Here is a 24141-nt window from a genome sequence, read left to right as displayed (position 1 = left end):
AGCAGGGAACTTTTGCCTGCTCAGTCCTGGGAACAGCAAGAGCTGCTTAGGCTCTTTTAAGTGAAGTTGCAATGCTTCTGCACACCATGGGTACCACCACTGGCAGAAAAGCCAGGTATCAACACAGCCTCCTGCAGAACATAGCAAGGCTGGTGATGGTCACTTTAGCTATTTCAAATCTCTCTGGCACAGCTTCTTCTGGACTTAACTTTTTTTCTTGCTACAACAGATATGTTACAAAATGGTGGAGTGGCTTGGACATTCATCATAATCATGCAACGCTGTGTTACATTCTGGCTTTTTGTTAGGATCAAGGACAGAAAAGTGAGCCAATCTGAAAGACAACTATCGCCAATTTCCTTTTTAAAATGTCTGACAAAGGCCATAAATGCTCATTTTCCTAGAATACACTGGTTGTACTTCCAAAACATGTAGCCTGCTCACTTGCAAGCCCATCCCCAAGTTTACTGGTACTTTCCGGACTGTATAGGAGTTTGGCTGTTTAGGAAGCCTGACCTTAGCAGATGACATTAGTCCAAGTAAACAGTTAATTACAGGAAATACAAGCATTCTGGATTCCAGCCGGGCAGTTTTGAAGATGGCCACATATGAGAGCTGGTGCAGCAGTTAAGTGTCTTGACTGCACCTGGAGAATCAGATTCTAGCCCTACTCTGCCTTGTCAAGAGCTATTGTGAAGATTTGGGCAGGGGGACAGAACCCGTGCCTTAGATGCCTAGACCAACTTTATGGAAGAACCATTGGCTTACAGCTAATGCAGTGTAGTGGTTACAGTATCAGAAGATTTGAGTTCAAATCCTCAAGTGCTCTGAAGCTTAATGGGTAATCTTGGATTGAATCACTGACCTAACTTCACTTACCGGGTTGCTGTGATACAATGGTAAAGACAAACCAACGTATGCTGCTCTGAGCTTTTTGGAAAAGTTAAATAAAAATGTACTACATAGTTTTATCCTGCCTTATATATCCACCATATGCCCAATTCTATTGCCTCAAGACAGGGAGGAAGGACATGACCATTCTATTGCATTTATATACCACCTCTCAATGACCTACCCCCCGGCTATGATGGGTTGCTGAACAGCCAGCCACCAGCTTATACCATGCAATTGCTAGACACACTCCAAGCAGAAGTAATTTTGTTCAGTGCCATTGGTCACAGGTTGCAGGACAGTGCTGAACAGTGACACAGAAACTGCAAGGGTTTTCTGAGAACCTGGAGTCACCAAAGCAACCAGCTTAAAAACAGGCTTCTGCTCTCTTCCAACTTCAACAGCCTGTTAATATGGCAGGATATCAGGTAGATTTGTGAACGAGTCCTTTAAACAGCTACCCCTCTGCTGTGCCAAATAGGAGTAGTTCTTCAGACTCTGACAAGATTACATTGAATGCTGTCACCTGTTTTGGGCAGTTAAATGTATGCCTTTATCTGGTGATAAATGGCTTTAAAACATCCCATATACTTGAGGAGGCAGGTTTTAAGACTTGGAAGACAGAGTGTTCCCATCAAATGGTATCCAGAGTTTAAAGCGTTCCAAGATTAAAGCAACATTTCATCCTCATGCTAAAAGTGCCTGGCTGCAAAGGTTATGCCAAGAGAGTGGAAGCTGCTGTAGCTTGTTAAGGGAAAAACAACCAAGGCATGCTACTCACACCCTATTAACTACCTTTCCCTCAGCACAGCTACTAATCAGATAAAGAGCAGAGACTAAATTAACTTTAGCCTCCTGCAGAGTTTTACCAGCATAACACTGGTGGATCAACAGATGTTTAAAGCTCACAAAGTTATGATTTTTCACATCCAGGATCAGCCACTGATAGATAAGAATCAAGGCCCACCTAGTCCAATGTTATGAGTCCAGTGGCAATTTAAGACCAACAAAGCTTTATTAAAGGTGCGAGCTTCCGCGTGCACACACACTTCCTCGTGCACATCAGAATGAAGTTAACAGTTCATATATAGACAGATGCCTCTACATAGGTGAACAGCAAATCAGCATACAACTTAATGAGGATGTTTTGACATATGCAAAGGTCAAGTAGCAATAACAAGCTAAGTCCACAGGATCACCATTTGTTTGGATTTAATTGAGGGGGAACAGCAAAGCAATAAATATGTCTAAATAAGAGACGGATGTGCAGAAGTGCCCTTTGTTGTTATGCTCCATTTGTTAACCTCCATTCCAATGTATCTGAGGAAGTATGCGGTGCATAAAACTTTGTTGGTCTTAAAGGTGCCGCTGGACTCAAAATTTGTTCTACTGCTTCATGCCAACATGGCTGCCCACTTGGATCTATCTTTATTCAACATTCTTTGCAAAGCTGTCCAGCAATCAGTGTTCCCTCCAAGCTGTGCTAGTGTGAGCTAGCTCAGTTTTTTAGCCTCTGGCTCACACATTTTTGTTTTAGCTCAGGAAGGATGGCCCCAGAGCAAACTGAATTACGCAGCAGTTCACAAAATAAAATTTTTGCTCACAAGACTCCACAGCTTACAGAACGTTGCAAGCAATTTATGTGCTCTGGCAGAAGTTGGCCTGTGGACTTCCTGGTGAGCTGCAGACTACTCGCCACTCAGCCTTCTTCAAAGTTGTTGCCTTCCAACTATTTCAGGGAATTGGGAACTTCTGTAGAAGCTCTGAATATTGGAAGAGACCCTGTGGCTGCACCAGCAAGGGTGCACTGGAGAAGCAGCGGCAAGCTTTTACAGCCCAAGCTGGCCTAGTACTAAAGTAAGCACCAGAAGATGCCACAGAATTCTTTGTAACCTATAGAGGGTTCTATGGCAGCACATAATGGACAAATCAATGTAGACAAGCATTTCAGCAAAATATAAAGTTCAAAAGCCACTCCTTTTTGAGCAAAAGAGTTCCCCGCCTAAAGTTTTGTGATTGGTACAGCAGCAGAAGAGAAGCTTTCATGAAAAAGCCCCCCCCACCATTAATCAATGTGACCAAGTTTCCTTATGAATAGAAGAATTTTTATTAAAGCATTTTGTGCAAACAATGAATTTACATCCGTAAGTAGAAATACAGTGTAGAAAGAACTTCAGCAGATTAAAGCAGACAGTGATGCCCTAGAAGTTTACATGAGCCAGTTAGAGCTTGGTGAGAAGTATAAGAAAATCAGCCTTTGCTAACGAGCAGTTCAGCCGCTCACTGGAGTGAGGGGTACATTTGGCTGTGTGGAACTCAATATGCACTGCTGAAGTTTTCAAACAGAGCTAACTGGCTCATGCTTCCTTACTAAGAAGCAGGTGAAGAGACAATGGGTATGATGTTATGCTGGCAGAGGTTTACACTCCTCTTTGTATCTGCAAGCCAAGAAGATCTCTAGTCTAGAAGAATTAACCACAAGCCAATTATTTGTTGGAAAGTACAAAGAGAAAGACAGCCGTGAATGGCCATCTTGTTGTCTGCTCAAGCCACAAAAAGATACTTATGGAAAGGCTCAAACACAGACTGATTTTAAGTGGAATTCAATTTGTATAAATCAAGGACAAATAATAAACAGCTCATTTTTTTAAAGGCAGAGCTACACTCTGCTACACATATACATTTGCTTGTGCAGCAAAGTACAAAGTGGTCAAGTTTAAGTTCCCTTTGCTAAAATTATCCCCCTTGGAGTTCATTCTGAACCACAGCAATTTGTCAAACTCTCAAGAAATTTTCCATTGGTTGATAACTCCCTTGCATGTAGAACACCAACAGTCACAAACACTACATATTTAATGCAGCCTGAACATCATAATTCCTACTTGCACAAATGCAAATTCAGCAGCAGACCCGTGACCTCACACTGTAATTATGTATGGCAGAATTTACTGCTGCTCATGCTCCGCCTCCCCCACATCCATCAAGTTCACGCCCAGTAACAAAAGTATCATAATAGGCAAAACGCAATCAGCTTTAAATGCACAGCTGTACACCCAAGCACACAAACCAACTAATACCTTCTCTGTAACAGACAACCTGACAGAAGTTTGTGCTGTTTAGCAGTTTTCAACAGATGCTGGCTTGGACATGGGAGTGTTTAACTAGGACTGCAGTTACAAAGCAATTTAAGGGCACTTCAAGGAACATAAAATTATCAATTTTGGTTTCGTTATTCTAAAGAGAGGCCCAGCGAGATGGAAGTTTCTGCCTGCCTCTGTGGGTGGTCACACCCACAAGATCAGGCTCTGCAGTTTTCTAGCTCACCACACCACATCAGATGCAGCTAGTTAGGAAATGTAAACTTGAGGAGTTTTCTAATGCAACAATACTAATAAAGGAAGCTTGCACACGCTTGCCCAGCTGGCTTTCTTGTGCTGAACTGGCTGTCAAGATATTCACTGGTATGGTGCCATTAGTGGGAAGAACACCACAAACACTGCACAGCGTGTGGACTAGAGCTCTGGGATTCCAAGCGGTAGTTTAACCAAGGCAGCCCAGGTTATCCTTCACTTGTAAAAAATGGACTGCACAGGGCAGCAAGTACCAATTCCAGTTCTCCATGGGTTGCTCCGATAGTCTGATTTCAGTTAGGATAAATTCCGTTTTCAGACTGCTGCCTGCTTAACTGGTAAAGTTTTATATGCGACGTTTTTACATTAACAAAAATATATATATATATCTGCAGGTTTGAACTCGTAGCCTAAATTTCACCATGCCCATTCTCCAGTTTCATACATCTTATGAAATCTTTACAGGTCCGGAGACGCATCCTGGGGTGTGGGCACGCATCTCTATGCTTTTACGGAGAACCGTGAACGTGGGTAGCTGGGTTTAGAGTTTGCCCTTGCTTGAATCGCAACTGAGAGGAGCCTCGCAAGATTTACAGTGTCTGATATCCGGCATAGCCTTTTCTTCGGCCAATTACGTAAGCAAACACTATAATGACGATCAAGGTTACAAGGGCAGCGCCAACTGCAATCGGGATTAAAATGGTGTCGTCATCCAATGAACACTCCTGGGCTGCAGGCAAGAAAGGTGGTGACAAAAGGGAAAAAGATATTTGCCGAGAGCGATCCCCAAAAGGCTCTGCCTTGAAGCGGCTAGCATGAGAAGCCTCAATCCTAGAATGTAGTCGGCAGGATTCAAGAGTCCTATTGCCCCACCCTTCCACGGACTAGAATACAAACAGTCAAATGTCTTGCAGGCAACCAAATGGTTAAACTTTATATCCTTGCAAGATAACTTGGAAATAACTAAAATGTTTGATCTGTAACCCTGGCATGTCCATTGATTAGATCAGTGTCAAACTCCAAATGAGACAAAGGTTCAGAGGGCCTCTTAGAATAGGATGCTAGATGGCCATGGAGTCATCTGGCTGGGGCAAGGAGAGTTGTGAAAGCAGGACTGTCTCAACCGTCTTTCCTGGCAGTGTGACAAAGCTCAGAGAGTCCAATGTTATGTACTGAACTAGGTCATTCAATCTGAACGAAAATTTTTCCTGAGCCTGCTAAGTTACCAAGTGACTAGTAGCCATCTAGAAATATTTATATACTGGTGTTACTGTCTGTGATGAATTCCCCTCCCCCAAAGTCACTCTCTGCTATGTTTGCAGCAAAACCTGCCCTCACTGTGTAGCTTATAAAAGAAAGTCTGAAAAGAAGAAGAAGAAGAAGATATTGGATTTATATCCCGCCCTCCACTCCAAAGAGTCTCAGAGCGGCTCACAATCTCCTTTACCTTCCTCCCTCACAACAGACACCCTGTGAGGTGGGTGGGGCTGGAGAGGGCACTCACAGCAGCTGCCCTTTCAAGGACAACTTCTGCCAGAGCTATGGCTGACCCAAGGCCATGCTAGCAGGTGCAAGTGGAGGAGGGGGGAATCAAACCCGGTTCTCCCAGATAAGAGTCCACACACTTAACCACTACACCAAACTGGTCTAAGGGGTCTTTCAAAGGATACAACAGATCTTAATACACTAGCAAAACAAACACAGAAATTTTAGCCTGAGAATGTACTTGGAAAGCTCTTTTAAAGGAGTACAGGTGTGGGGCAGGTGCTTTTCCTGACTGCAAGGCTGTATGGGTAGGAATTTCTATTACAGGGGGACCAGACCTTCCCTTTCTGGATCTCTTCTTTTGAGATCTAATGGCACAGATTGCTCAGTACAATTGCCACTGATATTTCGGATAATACCTGCAGCTCCAGTCAATTGCAATTTGGATTCAACTTGGAATCCAATGATTAAGGCTGGTCCCATGGCCCAGAAGTCAACTTCCGGTCAAGGAGATCAACTGGGTTCTTTATTAGCTTTTGTTCCTACCAGAAAGAACAAAACCTGCCTGGTTAGAGATTAATTCTTACCTGTAGAGTATTTGTTTTCTTTTACATCGAATGGCTGAACCCTTAGGTCAAAGATTTTTATTCGATATCCCTCCACCACGACAATAGTCTCTTCTTTCCTGCACATGTACGAACTGCCCACGGAGGCATCCCACAAATTGAGATGATTGTTCACAGCATGAAGAGAGCCTGGAGAAGAAATATTTCACATAATTTTGACAGCAACAGGTGTGGGATTTGAAAACCCAGTCATGATTTTAATAGTGTCCTGCAGCTAGGAAATCTTATCTTCAGTTAATCACTTGAAAAACTGCACGGCATGATATTCCAAACTGAATTTCTGGACAGTCAGGCAAACTCAACTCAAGAATAACTCAGCAAGCAAGACAAATTATTTGCTGGGTCATGGCTGATTGGTTCAAACCATCTGGCATCTTACCATTGGCAGGACGAACAACAGTGATGTTCACCCCTTTCAGGTAGAATGTTTCCAAGCTTGTGTTTTTCTGTTTGAAAGACAGAAACACCAAGTTTTAGTTGCATGCAGTGGAGACAAATAGCTTTAGGACAATTGCTTTCTAGTTTTGCTAATGTTTCAAAAGCCAAGCAACAACAGCAAAAGTTGCGGAAGGACGGATGGACTGCTGGTAAATGCCACAGTTATATTCCTACACATGGCCCAAGTGCTTTGCCCTTTATTAATGCATAATACTTCCCCACCCTTTTTATATTCAGTACTTGGTGGACTGTTACTGAGCTCAGACAAATTCAGCAAGGGTTGGTAGTACAAGGAAATGTTTACATCATAAGCTTGAGTGGAACGCAGAAGAATTTCCCACACTTCCAATTATTTCAAGCACAGAGAGGCAGGGTACGGGGTTTTTTTTAATGCAAGGATCTCTGTTCCCCACAATCTGAGGAGCAAACAAATTCACCCCTCCCTTTAAACCCAGTGATAGATGCCAAACTGGTATTTCAGGAACAACTACACAGAAAGCTGCCTTCTACCAGATTGGATCATTTGTACACTTAACCCAATAAGGAGTGTTTTATTTCTGGCAGTGGCTCTCCATAATCTTGGATAGACTATTCCCCACATCATCTGCCACTCAGATCTTTTACACAGAGGAACTGAACCTGGGACTTGCAATGTGTTAAGTATGCTTGATACCACTGAGCTATAGTGCCCTCCCAGTAGTCCTACTTTAGCACTAAAAGGGCCGAAGGAGAAGGTAATGCAATGCTCACCAAAAGGAAAAAACTGAAGGTATCTCATATGCTTACTTACAACTGCAAAGAAGAAATCAATAATTATGCTGTCACTGTCATTCAGCTTGAGGTCTGCAAAGCTTTTACCACAGCTACCAGTAGCTTCAGTAGTGTTTGGATGAATATTAATAATCCAAGGGCTCTAAAAATTAAAAAACCACAGTGTTAGTAGCCACACTTACAAGTTTCTGCTGCCTAACAACTTTTGCACACAGCTGTGAAACTCCTCAACTGCGGCAGGACAGTACCACCTACTTATTTTCCAAAACCAGATGGCTATTTCTACCACCTCTTCCAGTTCCAAGGAATGTACCTGGTCACATAGCTGCTACCTCAGCAAACAAGCCTCATTAGTGTATCTCAGAAGCTTGGGCTCCCTCTAGAGGAGAACTGTGCTTCAGCAGCCAAGAAAGTACTACCATAAGGTGGAATAACAGAACATTGGCCTATGTTCTATTTTGCCTCGCTTTCACCATGTATGTTTGCTTTTTTGTTCTGCCCTGTTTTTCCTCCCTTCAGCACTCAGTTCACTTTCCGTTCATTGTTTCCCTGGGTTTTCTGATGATGCTTGTGTGTTGGTTTTCCCCTTGCTTTGCTTCCAAGTCAAGGTAATTCAAAAACATACATATTCTTGGATTCCCCCCGCCCTTTCCCCGTCCTTCGAAGATCACTCTACCTCCCACATTGATTTTTTTAAACAAGTGGCATGAGTCTAGCGATATGGGACTACTGTTGGTCTCATGCTACACGTGGTAAAAAAACCAGAAATGACTCCTGGCTGGGCTGCCCTTTCCCGGTGCAGACCTGCAGAATAAAGACACCAACAAGAAAAAAATGGTGTGTATGGCAGACACAGAATCTCAAGTCAGGCTTAAAGGCTTGACCACTCTGATTCTCTGTGGTAAGCTGTGCGTGCGTAATAGGCTACTGTCAGAAGATCCCCCCCTCCCATGCCCCAAAGGGTACTTTTAACCTGTGAAACCCACACACTCTTTCTCTATTCCTTTTGTGAGGAATATTTTGACTCAGCAAGCACACACTGTACAAAGTCATCCAGAAACCTTGAGCTCACATTGCTATAGCTGGAATGTAGGGACAATATAAAACCTGTTCTTTGGAGATGTTCAGCTGCAGTCCCATGCTTGCTAGGAGACAGGCTGTGGTACCAATGCTGACCGAGTAATTTCCCGTGACAGGTTTCTCCTCTGCTTCGGCAGTGGGCAGAGGAGCAGGTGACAAAACTGTTGTTTCAACAGTAGCAGCTGTAGTTGTTGTTGTTGTGGTGGTGGTGGTAGTAGAGACAGTTGTAGTAGAAGTAGTGGTGGTAGTAGAGGTTGTTGTTGCAGGCACAGTAGTGGTTGTCGTAGGCACAGTAGTGGTTGTCGTAGGCACAGTAGTGGTTGTCGTAGGCACAGTAGTGGTTGTCGTAGGCACAGTAGTGGTTGTCGTAGTTGTGGTTGTTGTGGTTGTAGTAGAAACAGTTGTGGCTGCAACAGAAACTTTGGCAGCATGTTCAACAGCAGAAGCGGCAACATCTTCATCACAATGAGTATCTAAAAAGGAGAGAGATAAGTACACAGTGGTAACATGTGAGCGTGGAAAATACTCAAAAGGAGGCACGAATGATTCTGTAAGATGTTGGCATTCATTAAAACCTATACCTAGTGGGTAACAGAATTCAAAATGTGTTATAGCCAAGGCTTTAGTTCTGTCCACATAAATTGGCAAAAGTCAACCAGCAACTTTAACCAAGGACAGCGGCAGAAGCAGTGGTACAAAGGGGTGCAGCGGTTTAGACCTGCAATGATGTTGATCTCAAGGGGTTTGCTACCAAGCCTTTATATCGGGGTGGCCAACGGTGGCTCTCCAGATCTTTTTTGCCTACAACTTCCATCAGCCCCAGCCATTGGCCATGCTGGCTGGGGCTGATGGGAGTTGTAGGCAAAAAAACATCTGGAGAGCTAACGTTGGTCACCCCTGCTTTATATGATGATAGCAATTTTAAGCTATATCTCTGGACTCAGACAGGGTAGATCAAGTTATCAAATGCATAGAAACTGAACTAGGTAGCAGCTGCCATTCACCTCCCCACCCCTCATACAGTATTAGAGAAAGTACTTACATGCGGCTGTCTACTCACATTGTGTACTTAAAGAGCCATTGTGAAGGAAAGCCTGAAGACTGACATTCCAGAGGTCATTTGTGACATTACCAGTTTTAACAGAATCCACATGATGACAGATGTACGCTGTATGCAATTTAATTGGATGCACCGGATACATTGCCGAGGTAACAATTGGCCCTGTACAGGACAAACCATGCAGGGAGGAGTCATTTATGCAATCTGGGTTCCAAGCCAAGCTCTATACCAGGGATGGCCAAACTGCAGCTCAAGAGTCACATGTGGCTTTGTCACACATATTGCGTGGCTCTCAAAGGCTCCCCCATCAGTCGGCTTGAAGAATGCATTTAAATTTAAAGTTGCTTTCTTCCCACTTCTCCTTCCCCCATCTATTTGCTTTCCTTCCTTCCTGTTTTGTGGCTCTCAGACTTTTGATGTTCATATCTTGTGGCTCTCAGACATCTGACATTTATTCTATGTGGCTCTTACATTAAGCAAGTTTGGCCACCCCTGCTCAATATTCCCTGTTCTTACACAGTACACTGACATTGGTGGACTGCTTTTTGTAGGTCTCATTTAGGTATTGACCACTGAAGCTGCCTTACACCAAGTCAGATCGCTGGTCTATCAAGGTAAGTATGGTCTTAGATTGGCAGCAGCTCTCTAAGGTTTTTCATCACCTATGATCTATTAACTGGAAAGGCCACAGATGAACATGGGACTTTCAGCTTGTAAATCATATGCTCTACTACTGAACCATAGCCCCTCAGGTTCTCAGGGAAGGTTCTCCGTTATCTGCAAGTTATGAGCCAGAGTTAACAGAACTCAAAGTTCAGGAAGGAAGTCACATTTGTGTTGCAAACAGACAATCAAGCTGACACAGAACTCCAACGCCCTATCAGATATGCAAGAGATCTGTTATCAACTTTCCCAATATGGTATTTCAAAGCTGCTGCAAAGGGCTACTAATCTGATTAGACAGGGTACTGTGCATTTTAACCATACATCGTGTGCTTCTTTCATTTTCTTGAACTAGATTAGCCTCTGAAGCTACTATCCCGTATTTCTCCCAGTGGGGCTAACAGATCTGGAAAACTGTTTAGTTCAGGGAATTGACATGGGAAGAAAGCGGAAGTTAAATACATACACCCCAGCTCTGCCTTCCTGATCAATTTAAGTAGCCCTACACAACTGCTCTGCAGCTAAGCTGGGACATCTGATCCTGGTCTCCAGCATTTGTTTTGGCTCCAGGAAACCTAGGCCATGAGCTTTGGAAGGAATGCTGCATTTTACATACAGCAAGGTCAAGACACAAAAAAGAAAAGAAAAAGGAAAGAGGACATACGGCGCACCAAATTCCAAACTGTTCCAACAGAAGACAGCTTAGCAGCTGCCATGATTATCCTACTGCTAGACATTGGATAAAGAGTGCAACAGAAGAGTACCATCACTTCCGATATGCTGATTCACTGTGCTCTTTGTTTTCAACTTGCACAGGGATTCTAAGTTGATGTCATCTCTGCTAGACAGTCTAATTAGAAACTACTCTGCTTACGATCACAGCATTTAGGAGCATCCAGAGCAAAAATGTAAAATAGATTAGCAAGGTTCCTTGAGGAGATCTTTACAACAGATTCCAGCTTAATTGGCCAGGAAGATAATGCCTTAATGTCTCAGAACAAGATCACTTTAGTGTGAACACCACGTGCTACAATTGTGGGAGGGTAGAACAAGCAGTAGTGAGTGGAGAGGTCATTTTAGAGTTCTTTCAAATCTTTTTAGAAAAAAATTCCTCCTTGCTCTTATTGATGCAAAGAGATGACTGAAGCTGTATGGGAAACCTCTGCCAAAATCTTAAACTAGATGGGGATTTTAAGATTTGGCAGCATGGGTGGGGCTTCAGAGCCTAACCCCTCTCAATAAATGCTAAATTCAGCATTCTGCAGAAAAAAAGGTGCACAACATGGCACACTTTGTATAATATTTATGCAGTTTCTAAAACTCAGATTCTTGGGAGCAGAATATTAATTACTTGGACCCAGAGGTTTTAGCAAAATTAAGCAAAAGTCCAATGACTAAGCACATTATTACTTAAGGTGCTGCTGGATTTTTATTTTGCTACATACTAACCTCTGTAATTACAGGAGTTTGAGACCTGATCTCAGCTCGACAGTAGCGATGAGAAGAATCACAGCAGCAAAACTTATTACAGCAGAACTATTCCGAATCCCATGTTTACCTTTCCTTTTGGCATCTGGAAATAGTTCCACATCATTGGTATTGTAGATAAAGGTGATGTTTCCTTGGTAAGTATCATCTGTTTTCGCAAAGTTGATACTCCAGAAATTTCCTGCTCCAAACTCTATTGCCAGCAGAGGGCCACTGGTTTCATTACCACAAGTGCTTCCATCATAACTCACATTTTCTGGGAGTGTAAAGGCCTTGTTTCTCTGAAAGATGGCAGAAAACACCAGTTCCCAAACAATAATAAGCTTGGGTTCAACAGCCGGACCACAAGTTATCTCCTTTAGACACAATCCACCAAAATGCTATAGTTCAATTTTTGTTCTGTTGCCAGGTTGATAGGCTCTGCATGAGATCCATTTTCTACACTGGTTGTAAAGCTATAATTTTTCTTGAAGGTTTAACACAGATTGTTATCTAGGACGTCATTATAGCCAATTCTGAACTAGTCCTTTGAGCTGCGGATCAAAAATTCTACACAAGGCCAGGAATGCACAAAGGGATTTTCCTACAAACTTATGGAAAGACCCAGGTTTGCAGAACCATCTGAAATCTAGTGAACAATCTAATGAGAAGGTACATCTGTAGCTTTAGAAGAAGATATAGAAAAAGATATTGGATTGATATCCCGCCCTCCACTCCAAATCTCAGAGCGGTTCACAATCTCCTTTACTTTCCTCCCCCACAACAAACACCCTGTGAGGTAGGTGGGGCTGAGAGAGCTCTCCCAGAAGCGGCCCTTTCAAGGACATGCTCTGCAAGAGCTATGGCTGACCAAAGGCCATTCCAGCAGCTGCAAGTGAAAGAGTGGAGAATCAAACCCAGTTCTCCCAGATAAGAGTCCGCACACTTAACCACTACACCAAACTGGCTAAGTGATGAATGCCCACCAAAATCTTGCAGGACTATATTAAAAGATCTTGGCAGCCATGGAGGGCGGGTGTTGCTTAGCAGTCACAGCAGTACTGCTGAGCCTTGGTTTCAGTCAGTCAAAGGGGAAGGAAGCAAGGAAACGGAAAACAGGAGAGGCTGCCAAGGGTAGGACGGGAAAGCTGAAGTCTACGGTGGGGAGATGGATAATGGTAGAGTAGGAAGCAAGTAGGAAAAGGGGAGAGGAAGCAGTCTGGGGAGGAGATACAGGAAGAAAAAGATATAGGAAGAAAATGAGATGTCCCCAGAGTCCTTGCTGGTTCCTCACTACTAAATCATTCAGTTACCACATAGCTGTGCTTGGCACCTGGTTTTTTGGGCCACTGTGTGACACAGAGTGTTGGACTGGATGGGCCTTTGGCCTGATCCAACATGCCCTCTCTTATGTTCTTATGTCAATTCTAAAATATCAATATTTTTAAAGAGTTGGTTTTCATTACAACTTTCACTACTTTAGCCTTGGACATCAGGATCTATTCTTGGCGCACACTGGTCTAAGATTCTACAAAGAAATTTAAAAGCACAAACAGCAAAATGTATGCAGGTTTACTTACATATTCACTAACATTGGATTCATACTTTATTGAGAAGTTCATCATCCATCTTGCGTAGAGACATGTGGAGTTGGAGTCATCCTTCACTTCTACATCGACCGTATACATCTCTGACGAAGCTGGAATGTTATTTGCTTGTTAAGACAACATGAGCCACTTGTTCAACGCCAACTTTTCATTTGTACTGCTTACTAATAGTTCATTCTTTTCTAATATTCATTTTCTACTTACATTCACCAGAATAAAGTTCAGGTTCATGATGTCACAAGTTACATGTTTTAGAGTTAGTTCCACAAGAGTTTTTTAGGCCACTCATTTACCAGATGTCTCTTCAAATGGTGTGTATAAAACACTTCATTCCATGTTCTAATCTAGAGCTCCCTAGGCCAGTGAGCAATCTGCATATTTTCCAAACATAGTATAATACAAAAGAAGTCTTAAGTTCCCGCTAATGGAGTCCAAGAAAACCCTTTGCCCGCTGCTTCTTCTGCCAACGGATCACTGTACAACAGCCATATATCCTTGCATATTTCAGAATATTCTGGAGTGTCTACTACAGTGTGTGTTCGATGTGAGTTCTTTCTTGCTTGGCTGGAATGTTTCATAACCTTGCTTGAACTATGGTTACCTATTAGTGTACCCAAACTTTCTCTACATTTTGTTCTTTAAGGATCCTTTGCCATTTTGTCAGGGAACCCCTAAGTCAGTGGATCTGGATGTAAGCACAGGGTCGCACGCCTTTGTCAGAAGGACCACAAAAATAAGAGGAAGGAATAGGGTGAAAGAGGCAGTTTGATGGTGGATTGGGTCTTTGTCCTGCACAAAGAGGCCATAAAATATAGCTAATGGCCCAGTAATACTATATATTTATAAATGCTAAAGTTGGGGGGAAAAGTCAGCTCATTAAATGCTATTCTTGCATTTATGCTTGTTAGACAGAAAAATAGCACAGAGCTCCTTTGAAACTAGATCCTGAGAAATACAGTACATTCACAAGTGGGCTTGCTTCAACAAGCTTGTGCCTTAAGCACCACTTGAAGGACTGGTCTGCTGCAGAGAATTCTGGGTCATTTCTAGCTCAGTACATATGGAAGACACAGACAGTGCCTCTATTAGCCCATGTGAACAGAGAATGAACTCCAGAACAACCACTGCCTTTGTTTTACATGCTACTGAGAAACACTAGCAGTACTGAACAAGCTGCCTCTCAGGGAATCTTGCTCTGGTTACTGATTTTGTGTCAGAACTCAAGAACTTCAAACGGATCCCATACTCAGTTACAAAGCTAGGATTTTATTGAAGAGAACTAGGTGCTGGAAAAGGCAAGATAACAGTAATGGCGAGAGCCAGCATCAGCTTGATTTTATACACGTAAAGCAAACATCTCACAAAGCCACAATTCACATTGTAGGGCGCAGCTGTCTTCTCACCATCACTATCAGTAGAGAGGATGCCTCCCTACTCCGAAGGCCATGCTGTTCGGCTTCAAAGGGTCCCAGTGTGAGAATGTGCAGAGACAAGACATAATTCATTCTACAGCCCCAAATATTTTGGATACCAGTGGGGCAAGGTTAATTACTATTCAGGCACTCTGGGTTAAGCAGAGGTTACAACATGGAGTCAGTTTGGTTCAGTTACAATACAGCTCTAAGCCACAATAAAACTACCATACAGCATTGGTCACATTATAGGGGACCAGCAGCAAAGATACAAGTTCTGACATACTGCCCCCCCTAAGCGCCCCCTCCCGCGGGGCCGGCCTTGGGCTTGTGCGGGTACAGTAGGTGAAACTTTTTCAGCAGTTGCGGAGCCACTACATTCTGAGATTCGACCCACTCGTCACAGCTCGGGGGGAAGTGTTTCCACCTGATCAAATAATACAGTTTCCCCCGTTTGACTCTGGAGTCCAGGATCTCCTGGACTTCATGGTGACTCTGACCCCTCACTGTCGTCGGAGGGGGCGGTGGGGCCCTGGGATGGAAGGACGTAGCACCAGGGTCTTCCCGAAGCAAGCGTGAGGAGTGCCGGCTGTTGTTGGACCTGCTTTGCGGCACCCATTAAAGCAGGTCGCTGTCGTTTCCCGCCGACTCGGTATCGTCCGACTCCTCGGTCGATTCTTCGACTGCCGCCAGGCTGGTGGTAAAATCCTCGTCAGTCGCCAAGGAAGTGGCGACGGAGCCCCGACTGGGCTCCTTCGATCGGCTGCTCTTCTTCTTCTTCGGGCCCGGGGTGGTTGGCCGCGCCGTGGGTGGTGTGGATCCCGCTTTCCCAGGGCAGTTAGCAGCAAGATGATTTGGGTCCCCGCATTGGAAGCATTTGCGGGCGGGAGACGGGGTGGAGGTCGTCGGAGCCTTCTTCCCTTCAGATTTAGTTGGGGTGTGTTTGGCTCCCTTCCTCGCTAGTTGCTGTCTCCTCATCCCCACGTGTTGGAGGTTGGTCTCCACCTCCCCGGCCAGTTGGATCCAGCCGACCAGCGTGTCGGGCCTTCCCTGACTGTAACAGCGGTCGAGGATGCTCGGATTCAACCCATTGATGAACGCGGTGTATTTCATGACCTCGTTCCATCCCCTCGCTGCCGCACAGTACCCCAGGAATTCGGTGGCGTACTCGCGGGTGGAGCGGTTGCCCTGTTCGATGCGTTGGAGGGCAGCGACCGCCTTCTCCTCCCGTAAGGGATCTCCATACTGGCGGAGCATCGCGTGCAGGAACCCTGCCACGGTAGCTAATTCGGGCTTTCTCCCCATGAAAAGCCCCACATACCACTTGCGGGCCGCCCCTCTCAGACGAGACGCGATGTGGTACACTCGGCTGGCCTCGGTAGGGTAGTCGGCACCCCAGTGGGTGAAAAACGTGTCGCACTGAATAGTAAAGTATTCCACGTCCTCCGGATTCCCATCGAACGTAATCTTCAACTCTCTTCCCCGTCCCTCGGCCCCTCCTGGCGCTCGCGGCGCCCCAGGTGGCGGTGCTGGGCCCGGTAGGGCCGGCGGGATCGGGACGGGTGGTGCAGGCGGCGCCGGGGCGGCCGGGGCCCCTGGTGCAGGTGGCGCCAGCGGTGCCGGGGCGGCCGGAGCCGGCGGAGCCGGAGGTGCCGGGGCTGCTGGGACCGCTGGGGCCGGCGGCGCCGGGGCAGCCGGAGCTTGCGGGGCGGGGGCCGGCGGGGCGACGGGCGGTTGCCCCAGTGGCAACACTCCATACGGTATCCCCAGGACCGCAGTTTGCAAAGTGCGGAGCTGGTCGTGGATAGCGCCCAGGTTCTGCTGCATCTCCTCGGCCATCGTCACGCGGGAACGGTGCACATCGCCGTGGATCTCCCGCACCCAATCGAATAATTCGTTGCGGAGGGTCCGGATCGGGTCTTCCCCCCCTCGGGGCTCCGTGCCCTCCGCCTGGCCCTCGTCGTCGTCTCCTGCCCCTCCTTCGCCCAACATGCTTCGGTACCGCTGCTCCGCGGCGTCGATTGCTGCCGTGGACTTCCGCGGGCTCCAGGTTCGCGGGGCCGGGAAAGCGGCGTCGACCGAGAAGGGCGCTGGAACCTTAATTTTGCGTCGGACCCCCGTCACGTTTGGGTCGAGCGGCGGGTCCTCCGATGGGGTGGTGGGCTCTCCGTCGTCTGGTACTTTTGCCGCCATCGAGCCAAGCCTCCAGTACAGATAAGCCACGAACAATGGGTTTACTGTTATAATGTCAGAACTCAAGAACTTCAAACGGATCCCATACTCAGTTACAAAGCTAGGATTTTATTGAAGAGAACTAGGTGCTGGAAAAGGCAAGATAACAGTAATGGCGAGAGCCAGCATCAGCTTGATTTTATACACGTAAAGCAAACATCTCACAAAGCCACAATTCACATTGTAGGGCGCAGCTGTCTTCTCACCATCACTATCAGTAGAGAGGATGCCTCCCTACTCCGAAGGCCATGCTGTTCGGCTTCAAAGGGTCCCAGTGTGAGAATGTGCAGAGACAAGACATAATTCATTCTACAGCCCCAAATATTTTGGATACCAGTGGGGCAAGGTTAATTACTATTCAGGCACTCTGGGTTAAGCAGAGGTTACAACATGGAGTCAGTTTGGTTCAGTTACAATACAGCTCTAAGCCACAATAAAACTACCATACAGCATTGGTCACATTATAGGGGACCAGCAGCAAAGATACAAGTTCTGACATTTTGTCATATAAGAGTCCTGATAAGCCTTGGAGAAACCACGGGTTTTCCTGGAGCACCACTTGAAAGCCGCTTGATTAGACACTGTGCATCTGAAGAACTCCTTGGGTCTAGGATGCCTGGACCACATCCAGAGTAGAAGTTGCCCCACTATTTGTTGCATCACCCCTTGATGCATTTCATGATGCTGCTCTTAGTGTATTAAAACATGTGGGGAAGACACCAACTGAAGAGATGGGTGTTCTCATTTAAGGAATGAACAGTTCTAGACTTGGCTGGAAGAGTAGATTGGCTTAAGGCAGTGTGATAACTAACAGCAGCTCTGCTCAGCTGGCACCCTTGGTAGCCATGACAAGCTCGGAAGAGCCATTCTGCAAGAGGAAGAGGAGGCTTTAATACCTCCTTTCATGTGTCAGCAAAACTCAGCTAAGCCCGGAGATGATTAGACCCCCCCATGTGGCTGATGTGTATGCCCCTGGTCAGTAACTAACAGTGCCTATATTTTCAGCCAAGCAAGGGCAGGAGGGAGAGCAGCAACATCAGCTCCATGCACAAGACAAAAGCACAGCCTTTTAAACCCACAGAGCATAAAATAAACCCCCTTTCATGAAGCGTGTATAGCAATGCTTTTGGAGTGCTTGAAGCTACCACTTCCCCTCACAGCTGGTGAGCATCTGAAGTGTTTACTAAGTGAGGGACTTTGCTGTTCATCGTTCACATGAGAGGATCTAGAGTCTGCTGTCTGGAGACTGATCCCTTTGTGGAAGGTTTTCAGCATGCAGCCAAAAATAGCTGACAGGAGTGCAATGGCCTTCCAAAGAAGAAAACAATTACATTTATTTATTTATTTTAAATCCAAAGCAAAACACAAATCATAACAACATTAGGACCAATCAAAATACCACAAAAGAGTGTGTGTGCTTATGAAAGCCCCAGAACTCTTGCCATAATGGAGGTTTGGTATGTAATAAATTAAGGAGGGTGTTAGAGAAGGAATGAACAGCCCCGATCCTGCAGCTTGTAGGATCTTACATGGGAACATGTTGCACTGAAGAATTAGTGATGGGTACAACACGTTTCAAACACAAAAGCCAGGAGCCAGAATGACAGAATTCTCTGGGTTTTACTGCTTCACCCAGTTCTGGAACAAAACAGCTCTTTTCATTTACTGAGGAGCAAGTGCTTCCACTCAGGCAAGGTAGGCCAGTAGAAACCTCCATGTTACAGATCAGAAAACATTCTGGGGTGGTAGCTTGAAGTCTCCTACCCACCATGGTGCCAAACTGAGATTTAAACCAGAGATTGTAGTGCTGCATATAGCTGAAGAGAGCAATATTCCTATTTAGCTGATTTTTTTGAAAGGTAACGAGTAGAAGCAAACAACAGTTCTACTAGAAACTTCATTTTTCAGCCAGCTGATCGGCAGCATGTTTTTCCTAACTCCTCTAGAACAGATCTGATGCAGATGGGATGAGACCACAAGCTACTGCCTATTGCATTCTTACTGAACTACAACTTAAACTTCTATTTTAAAAGTATCTGTTTTTAGCCACGACTCCTTCCCAACCTGTGAATGAAACATGTTGAGCATCCTTGCATAAGGCTTGGAGCTAGCGTCTTATGTTTTATGAATTTGGCCATCACGGCAGAACATGTTCCAAGTGCCTACAAAAGGAAAACACAGAAGCAGAAACCAGCTTCAAGTATACAGCACCCCCTCCCCCCACAGTGAGAAACTCAACTTTCCAGCAGAAATGGAGAAGTGAAACCTGTCTTCACTTTCACTTGAGAGGCAGCACATCAAGAGCCACACACTTTACGTCATATTTTCTATGCTACTATTAATTTAAATCTTACGCAATTAAGCACTGTTTCCACTTTCCTTTTGGGTTCTTAAAAAGCTGTTAAAGGCCTTGAGTCACCAAACGCCTTTGCATTGTCAAATGCCGTATCCGTGCCTGCAGGAAAAGACATGCTTCCAGTTCTATCCACTTTGTTTCAGACACTCCACTCTTACACAAAGGGCTTTCAACACCCTTCTTACGGCTGGAATCAGATGTGGGGTGGAAGGTTTTCCCATGAAACTGTTCTAATGCTTTGTTTTCCCATGGAAATGTTCCCATTTCTAAAGATTCCCAGTCATGACAATGAATGCACACTACCACAAAGAGTTTCAGGCAATTACACCTAGAAATTGTGCAAAATAATACATGCATGTTCCAGTAATTTTTAAAAAGGAAGGATTGGATTCAAACAAAAGTTACGAATTTACTGGTTTGCGTTTTATTTGGCCTGCAGTCTTACACGTTTCTCCTCACAAGGTGGAAGACAGTGTAATCTTCAATCTGATGTGGACTTAAGTATTGTCACAGAGAGATTGCGAAACCAAGATGTCCCAGCAATCTCTCTGGAAGATCTGTGAGTGAGGGGGAGGAGTAGCCCCTCCTTCCTTACCTAGGTAACAGCAGCTTTTGGAAGAAGAAGATTAGGTAAAACCCCCTTCCCCCCAGCACAAATTAAGAGCTACTCTGAATTTAAAAAAAAGAAAGATGCAAGCTGGGAAAACCTTGGGTCACCTCTAGGCTGGATCCAACAAATGTTATGGCAAAAAGCCAGCTCTGGTCAAGTTTTGCCACTTCTTCCCACTTCCCAATCTCAAATATTGCGAACTGCCCTTTTGTCCAGATGCCAAAGTAAAACGCATCAATATGGTAATCAAGTCTTGGCTTACAAATGCCTTTTCCTCCACCTCTCAGCCAGGCCTCTTGCCCTTTTCATGCCGCTGTCTGCTCCACCGCATTATGACGGGAACAACCATCTTCAAACTCACCTCAGCCAGCTCCCTGCCACCAGTTACCACCCTTAAAAACAGCTCAGCTATTGATGGTCCAGCCAGTCACCCCAAGTCTTTCATTGGGAAAATGCTGTAGGAAGTGCTTTAACTGCAACTGCACAATGCTCAGACTCCTACCCGCATTTCATTGTTTTAGAGAGATGGGAAGGGGGAGAATATCAAGTGGCACTAATTAGTCTATGCAACTGTTTTCAGAGCTGCAATATAAGTGACAAAGGAGCTTCTTTTAAGAGAGCATAATTGCTTTGATGCCTCCAGAGGCTCCTCCCAGAGATTTTTTTAAAAGTTAGTGTCAAAACAATTCTGTCATCTCTCTCTCACACACAGGGAGACAAACAGCACTAACTAGGGAAGGGATAATTAATATTCTGTTTGGTATTTTCCCTGCAGCCTAGTCTTCAGGGGCAACACAAGAGCTGAACTAACAGGTGCTGTTACTTGTGGGCAGAGCTCCCAACTATAATCAACTGTACCGCTTGGAGCAGAGGCCTCTGCTAGGGCACCGTGCCGTGCTCCTGGACACCATATTTCAATTTCAGTCTGATGAAAAGTCTCCCCTCTGAATACACTGTGGTGATGCTGCTGGGTTCTTCTAATATTATCCAAACACAGGCATTGTTGTTTGCTCCCTTCTTTTTACCGGACTTGGAGCCCTTCACCTTATTTCGGCATTCATCTGTGTTACGCTGCTTCCAGCTTACTGAAAAGCATGACTGTGCACAGCGGGGACAGCTTAGAACACAGTGAATGTGCTTTTTCCTTAGAATAGCTGGATTCTGAACCCAGGGAATTGCAAGCCTATCTTAAGCTGCCAAGTGCCCGTAGGATGATAGCCTTGGTGAGACTCCTACAAAGTGCTCCAATGTTTGTGCTACTGCCCAGGTGTTGGCATAAAGGCAATTCATATTGTGTGTTCTTTGTTGTTGTTGTTGTTTGCCATCAAGCCCCAGCTGACTAATGGTGACCCCAATAGGGTTTTCAAGGCAAGAGGTGGTCTGCCATTGCTTGCCTCTGCGTTGTGACCTTTGTATTCCATGGAGGTCTCCCATCCAATTGCCAGGGCTGGCCCTGGTTAAACTATGGAGATCTGTGGAGATTGCACTAGCCTGAGCTATGAGTCCTTGGGTTGATCCTAATAGGAAGTATTACATGGATTATCTGCTTGGTATTTTGGATTTTACTTTTGGACCAATGTGGCTATCAACAGCTTGTCTATTTGATGTAAGGTTATTCATAAATGCTTCATATTTATTTGAACAGTGTGGTTTTAGTTGATAACTAGGGTCAGGTCAGCAGCTTCTCCCAGCTGAGGAATCAGCCAGAATATAAAACACTAGCTAATCCTGGATACAAGCCCCTCCCCCAGCCGAGTGCAGGGGTCCTTTTGATGGTAGAGAGAAAGAGAAAAAAGACAAAATCCCCCTTAAACCCACATAGCTGTCAACAGCCATATATTCCATAGATTTCCCATTACCAAAACACACAGATCTCAAGAGTATGCTACAGGCATCTCTTGGCCTTGTCTACAGTTCTATAAGACAAGCATTCCAAGGATATGGCTACTTGGTTAAAAGCAGCTCCCCCCCCCCCCCAACTAGCTACTCTAAAAACACCACAGACTACCTCCTCTGAAGATACAGCATGACTGAAATGCAACAGAATGATGGGGGGGGGGGAGAGGGAAGAAACATGCACCAAGAGTAAAAGTAGCTTAAATTCCTTACTAGTACTTCCTTGGGACCTGAACATAACAGTTGTCAGATCCCACCTGAGATGCTGTCTTACCAGCACTGAGCACAACAAGCTCATACCAACTTATTCTTTCAGTCACTGGGTGCAATCACACACGCTAAATAATACACTTTCAATCTACTTTCCAATTGGATTTTACTGTGCGAACTAGCAAAATCCAGTTGAAAAGTGCACCGAGAGTGGGTTGAAGTTGCATTATTTAGTGTGTGTGGCCGCAACCACTTATAAGTCACATCAATGCCACCTAGGGTTGCCATGACATGGGGAAAGGGGAAAGCTTGCCAGATCCAGGCTGAGAAACTCCTGAAGATTGGGGATGGAGCCTGGGGAGGACAGGATTCTCATCCGTTTTCTCCAGGGGAACGGATCTCTCTAGTCTGGAGATGAGATGTAATTCCAAGAGACCCCAGGTCCCACCTGGGGAATGGAATCTCTGATTGCCCCCAGAAGAAGTTACCTATTATTTCTCTATGCAACAAGACGATCCCTACAGTCTCTTAACACAAGGAGAGTAAAGAGCTTCGCTGGAACGTACGGCAGTACACGGACTCACAACGAAGACACAACAGCACCCTCTTCTCCTAAAAACCAGAATCGCTTTCAATAGTTTGCCTTTCAAAGGAGAGAATGAAAGAACGGCTACCGAACCTTTACTCCAGAATCACGCTTTTTTTTTTTTTTAAGACCTGCCAGTGGGTGGAAATGATCCAACTTCCACCCCACCCTTCCCCGCAGGAACCTGCCTCCCTCCGAGGCACCTCTCACCGGAGCCGTCGAGGAGCATGAAGACGAAAAGGAGGAGCCCACAGCAGAGCGGACCCAGGAGGCGGCCAAGTAGAGAGCGACGCGTCTCCATGTTCACGCCACAGCCGAGGCTGAAGGAAACGAAAACAGAGCCCACCGGCAACAACAGCCCGGCTGAGAGCCGAAACCAGTCATATGAGCAGAGGCAGGGGAGAAGAGGGAGGAGGAGCCTTCTGGCGCTAGCCAATCACAGCGCCGCCCTGGCTCGGGCGTAGACTCTGTGGTTCACATCTCAAATCGCCTCCATGATCAGACGAGGGAGGGTGGTAATCTTTCAAGGCAGTTGCAGCCTTTTCAGAGCGTTTTATACGCTGCTTTGTGAAATTAGCCTGCCTGTGTAAAGTTTTAATCGTTTTTTGTAAAACGTGTTAGTTGTTTATTGTAATTTGGGGCTTTTCCTGTTGTTCTGAAGCAACAGAATAAAATTTGAGTCCCGTGAAGTGGGCATGCACATGAAAGCTTATTCCCAGAATCAAACTCTGTTGGCCTTAAAGGTGCCGCTGGACTCAGACTTCGTTCTTAGATCAGTGAGAGTTTTATAACTAAACCTCCCAAAGAACGGCAGCTTTTTCTTGGAAGCAATCTTCATTGAAATGACTGGATCTAAATATTTCAATCATTATCCCTACTGAGCATTTATACGGGCCCTTCTCATGTATGTTCATTCGTGCAGGTTCAGCGGGGCTTTCACCCCTTCCCTGTCGGTGTGCCTACGACTGAAAAGCGCCGTGCGGTGCAGCGAATACAAATGAACAGACGTAAAATCAACTGCCATATGTCTTTTGGATGTTAACTCTCTCGTGAAGGAGGCGGGGACGGCGAACCAAACAATTAAATCGAGCTGCTGCCGACAGAAAACGCTGAGTTAAGGCTGTCAAACAAGTCACGTGAAGCCTTGTAATAATTGCAAATAAAGGACCTGGTGGTTTGTCGCGCATACAAGCAGAGGCAGCGGCGTGTGTAACGTATAGATTTGTCCTGTACTGTCATATATGACAGCATGTTTTGTACCTGACTGTATGTGTGGTTAAACACATACAAAATATTTAGGCATTCTGTAATCTATACGTTTTAGATAGCTGTGGTTATTTTCGTCGACCTATGTAGTCTGATAGATCTATATATAACGTGACTGTGCATGTTTAAGAACAT

The 24141-nt window shown here is 45.2% G+C and overlaps 1 protein-coding gene across 3 annotated transcripts in view; it reads right to left on the bottom strand.

The window, feature by feature from the left end:
- LOC132579725 (lysosome-associated membrane glycoprotein 2-like) overlaps positions 1–23148 on the bottom strand; it is a 29148-nt gene extending 6000 nt beyond the window's left edge. The window contains exons 1-9 of one of the 3 annotated variants that reach the window (XM_060250329.1): positions 22951–23148; positions 13412–13530; positions 11923–12133; positions 9702–9863; positions 8669–9114; positions 7581–7703; positions 6732–6798; positions 6314–6481; positions 2975–4971 (exon numbers count right to left, since the gene is read on the bottom strand). In XM_060250329.1, coding sequence (XP_060106312.1) covers positions 4832–4971; positions 6314–6481; positions 6732–6798; positions 7581–7703; positions 8669–9114; positions 9702–9863; positions 11923–12133; positions 13412–13530; positions 22951–23041 — 1527 coding nt within the window. In that variant the 5' untranslated portion in view covers positions 23042–23148 and the 3' untranslated portion in view covers positions 2975–4831. Of the gene's footprint in view, positions 1–2974; positions 4972–6313; positions 6482–6731; positions 6799–7580; positions 7704–8668; positions 9115–9701; positions 9864–11922; positions 12134–13411; positions 13531–22950 lie in introns of those variants that run through there. The other 2 variants (XM_060250330.1, XM_060250328.1) reach the window with 2 other exon arrangements.
- Positions 23149–24141: the final 993 nt, after the last annotated feature.

Source organism: Heteronotia binoei, chromosome 11, assembly GCF_032191835.1.
Source record: "Heteronotia binoei isolate CCM8104 ecotype False Entrance Well chromosome 11, APGP_CSIRO_Hbin_v1, whole genome shotgun sequence".
In the NCBI taxonomy this organism is placed as follows: Eukaryota; Metazoa; Chordata; class Lepidosauria; order Squamata; family Gekkonidae; genus Heteronotia; species Heteronotia binoei.
Note: the sequence above shows the minus strand (reverse complement) of the source record. Positions and strands in the feature narration are given on the sequence as shown.